General features: G+C 39.5%; 1 protein-coding gene across 1 annotated transcript; it reads left to right on the forward strand.

Annotated features, from left to right (window-relative positions):
* On the forward strand, window positions 335-4,676 carry LOC107613044 (phytosulfokine receptor 2). Its single transcript, XM_016314879.2, has one exon. It carries the CDS (start codon window positions 1,376-1,378, stop codon window positions 4,520-4,522), a length of 3,147 nt encoding a protein of 1,048 aa, XP_016170365.1. The 5' UTR covers window positions 335-1,375; the 3' UTR covers window positions 4,523-4,676.

Below are 4,811 nucleotides of genomic sequence, written 5' to 3' on the forward strand. Positions count from 1 at the left end.
TATATATATTTTTTTTTTTAATTTATAAAATCGTAAATCCAATCCAATCCAAACCGCTTGAAATTGAATCAGATTGGATTGGATCGAATTCGATTTTCTTTTAAAAATTATTTAAACCAAATCGTACCGCAAATAAAATTAGTGTTCGAATCGAATAAAATTTTAACTCGAAACCGATCCAAATCGCAGCGTAAACACCCCTAATAACAATACAAATATTTACGCACCCACCATTTTAAAAATATTAATTATATACAAATATTTAGGCACCCACCATTTTAAAAATATTAATTATATAATTGTTTATAAGTGCAAAGAAATTTTTAATACTATAGGTTTATAGATTCCCACGAAAGATTAAGAACTTTCCTTTTCTGTCTTGCACTATGCGAGACTTGTGCTCCCGTTCCCATCTCTCTTCCAAACCCACTGTTCCTTGATTTGAAGTTTCTGCTATCTTTGTCTTCCTCTCTAGATTCTATCATCTATCACTGTTTTGGGTTGAATTTCAGAGACACAGCTATAACCCCCTTTGAAAAAGAAAAAGAAAAAGAAAATTAAAAATTAAAAAAACAAAAACACAATCTTAGGAGAGAGAATATAGAAATGACGTTTTTGGTTTGGAAACTGAAGCAGAGGTGTTTGACGAAAGTTTGCTGAGGTTAGGTTCAGAGTCCACTGTTCTTTGTTTTCTACCCTTTTCTTTATTCTTCTTATTCAAACTCTCTGGGCTTAAATTTCAAACCTTTTCTGGTTTCTGCCACAAGAAGTAACCAAAGGTTTCATTTTTTATGAGAAAGGGCTATCTGGGGTTTGTGTTAGTGTTTGAAGAGGTCATTGTTGAGTTGAGTTTCTGAGAAATATTGAGTCATGGGATTTTGATTTTTGGGTCAAATATTTTTTTCAATGGGCACTATTGATTGCTTCATTCACAAGCTGTTGCCATATGGTCCCTATTCTATTTTCTTTGGGGTTTTGGGGATTTGGGATATAAGTTTCTTCATTTGAGCATCCCCTATCTCTTTCTCCAAGAGGAGGTGCTGTTTTTAAAATTTTCCTCTCAGGTTGTGTAAGGAGGGGTTTTGGGGTTTTCTCCTTCAATCTTTACTGTCTTAGATCTCTTTGTTCTTGGGATTTGGTGTTATTTCTGGTTGGGATTGGTGATCTGAATATTTTACTTGGAAGTTGGTGTTTGGTGCTTTCCTTTTCAAGCTGCTTGCTGCTTCAATTTGAGGGGATTGTGAATTTTGTTTGAAGCTGTGATTAAAGGTTCCTTCTTCACTTTCCCAGTGATAGTAGCTACCACTATGTGTATGGAGGCTTAGCCTTTGATTTTTTTTTTTAGCATACACATATCAAGTTATTGTTTTCAGCAATGGTGATTCTCAGATGTTTGTCAGTGACAATAATTCTGCAGTGGTGTATGTTGGCTTGCTTGCTATGGCAGGCCATATCATCATCTTGTGACCCTCTTGATTCATCAGCACTGAAGGAATTTGCAGGCAACCTTACAAAGAACAATTTCATGACATCATGGTCTAATGATGTTTCTTGCTGCCAGTGGTATGGTGTTATTTGTGGTAATGTAACTGCTGGTGGTGGTGGTGGAGCAGCATCTAGCAGAGTTACTAAGTTGAACCTCCCTGGAATTGGTCTCAATGGTACAATTCCAGCATCTTTATCAAAGCTAGATCAGCTAATTTTTCTGAATCTGTCGTTCAACCATCTTGGAGGTCGATTGCCTGTGGAATTCTCCAATTTGAAGCTCCTGAGGATCCTTGATTTGAGCCATAACATGCTTTCAGGACCGGTTTCAGCAGCGATTTCCGGTTTGCAATCCATTCAAGTGTTGAACATTTCCAGCAATTCATTTGATGAGGACATGCTCAAGCTTGGTGAGTTTCCTCAGCTCCTTGCTCTCAACATGAGTAACAATTCATTCAATGGCAGGTTCAATTCCAGAATTTGCAGTTCCTCAAAGGGTCTTCAAACCCTTGATTTATCTGCAAATCATCTTGTTGGTGGTCTTGAAGGCTTGGACAATTGCGCGAAATCTCTTCAACAGTTGCATTTGGATTCAAATTCATTCACTGGCACTCTTCCAGATTCATTGTATTCATTTTCAGCATTGGAGCAATTCTCAGTCTCAGCCAACAATCTCTCTGGCCAGTTAAGCAGGGAATTAAGTAAGCTCTCTAGCCTAACAGCTCTTGTTGTTTCGGGGAACCGGTTTTCCGGGGAGCTCCCGAATGTGTTTCGGAGCCTCTTGAACCTAGAACAATTGGTCGCACATGCCAATTCATTTACTGGACCATTGCCTTCTACGTTGGCTTTTTGCTCAAAGCTTAAGGTGCTTGATCTTAAGAACAACTCTTTGTCTGGTCAAATTGATCTTGATTTCACTGGCTTGTCTAATCTTAGCACACTTGATCTTGCTACTAATCACTTCAATGGATCCCTTCCGAACTCGTTGTCCAATTGCCGTGAATTGAAAGTCTTAAGCCTTGCTAGGAATGGGCTAACTGGTCGAATTCCCGAAAGTTATGCCAATCTCACTATGCTTTCTTTTGTGTCTATCTCAAATAACAGCTTAGTTGACTTATCCGGGGCTCTATCTGTTCTGAAGCAGTGTAAAAACCTCACCACTCTTATCTTCACAAAGAATTTCCATGGTGAGGAAATCCCGCAAAATGTAACTTTAGGATTCGAGAGCCTTTTGATTTTGGCATTCGGAAATTGTGGTCTTAAAGGCCAAATTCCTCCATGGATATCAAATTGCAGGAAATTGGGAGTCCTTGATTTGTCTTGGAACAATTTGAATGGTAGTATTCCCTCTTGGATTGGTCACATGGACAGTTTGTTCTACTTGGATTTGTCGAACAATTCTCTGACCGGAGGAATTCCGAAAAGCTTGACAGAGTTGAGGGGCCTCATGTCGACGAATTGTACCCGGCCGAATCTCACGGTATCCTCCGGCATTCCACTCTTTGTGAAGAGAAATAAGAGTGCTAGTGGACTACAATATAACCAGGCCTCGAGTTTCCCTCCATCAATTTTGTTGAGCAATAACATGTTGAGTGGAAGTATATGGCCTGAAATCGGTCACTTGAAAGATCTTCATGTCTTAGATTTGAGCAGGAATAACATTTCTGGTACCATTCCTAGCACTATCTCAGAGATGGAGAACTTGGAAATGTTGGATTTATCCTACAACGACCTTGTTGGATCAATCCCTGAATCATTTAACAACCTCACATTCTTGTCGAAGTTCAGTGTGGCATATAATCGATTGCAAGGAAAAATTCCAGATGGAGTGCAATTTTATAGCTTCCCTAGTTCAAGCTTTGAGGGCAACTTGGGGCTTTGTGGAGCCATTGATTTACCTTGCAAAAACGTCCCAAGTTTAAAGCCCAGTTCGTCTTCTGGTTCTTCGAGAAAACGAGCTAATGTACTTGGCTTAACGATCGGCATAGGGATAGGGCTTGCACTGCTTCTTGCAATTATTCTGCTCAAGATGTCAAAGAGGGAAGATAAGCCAGTTGATAATTATGATGAGGAACTCAGCAATAGGCCACACAGGTTATCCGAAGCACTTGTTGCCTCGAAATTGGTTCTGTTTCATTCGGATTGCAAGGATCTAACTGTTGCGGATTTGTTAAAATCCACAAACAATTTCAATCAAGCAAATATTGTTGGTTGTGGTGGGTTTGGCCTTGTTTACAAGGCATATCTTCCAAATGGCACAAAAGCCGCCATCAAGAGACTCTCCGGGGACTGTGGTCAGATGGAACGAGAATTCCAAGCCGAAGTAGAGGCCCTTTCAAGAGCTCAGCACAAGAACCTTGTTTCTCTTAAAGGTTATTGTAAGCATGGCAATGACAGGCTGCTAATTTACTCTTACTTAGAGAATGGAAGCTTGGATTACTGGCTGCATGAGAGTGTGGATGGGAATTCGACTCTAAAATGGGACGTGAGGCTCAAGATTGCGCAAGGTGCAGCTCGCGGATTAGCTTACTTGCACAAGGGGTGCGAACCATACATAGTGCACCGTGACGTTAAATCCAGCAACATACTGTTGGATGACAAGTTCGAAGCTCATTTGGCTGATTTCGGTCTCTCAAGGCTACTTCAACCTTATGATACTCATGTCACAACAGATTTAGTAGGGACATTAGGGTACATTCCTCCAGAATATAGTCAGACACTGACGGCAACCTTCCGGGGCGATGTTTATAGCTTCGGCGTGGTTCTTCTCGAGCTTCTTACGGGTAGAAGGCCTGTGGAAGTCATCAAGGGGAAGAATTGCAGGAACTTGGTGTCTTGGGTGTTTCAGATGAAATATGAGAACAAGGAGCAAGAGATCTTTGATCCAGCAATTTGGCACAAGGATCATGAGAAACAGCTCTTGGAGGTTCTTGCTATTGCATGTAAATGTCTAGACCAAGATCCTAGGATGAGACCTAGCATTGAAGTAGTTGTTTCATGGCTTGATAGTGTAAGATTTGATGTCCCTCAACAGTGATCTTTATATATAGTTCTTGAAGTAATGCCTTTAGTTATCTGGGTTTTGGTTGTTATCAAAATATCATCATTGACAATACATTTTGTAAAGCAAGTTTGTTGTAATATGAAAGGTGCAGTGTTTCTTAATACAGCTACTACCTTGGTTTTTTTTTTTCTTTTGAAGCCATTTAGTTCATTATACTTGATATAGGATTTTTTTTTTCTATTCTAAAATTAAAAAAAAAAATTATTTCTCCCAAAAAATTAATTAGACTTTAATTCCTGAAATACGTTTGTTTGTTCGTTTG

Source organism: Arachis ipaensis, chromosome B08 (genome assembly GCF_000816755.2).
Source record: "Arachis ipaensis cultivar K30076 chromosome B08, Araip1.1, whole genome shotgun sequence".
Classification (NCBI taxonomy): Eukaryota; Viridiplantae; Streptophyta; class Magnoliopsida; order Fabales; family Fabaceae; genus Arachis; species Arachis ipaensis.

Bases quoted from the DNA above. Each gene is read 5' to 3' on its own strand.
- LOC107613044 (XM_016314879.2), top strand. From the start codon at position 1,376: ATGGTGATTCTCAGATGTTTGTCAGTGACAATAATTCTGCAGTGGTGT.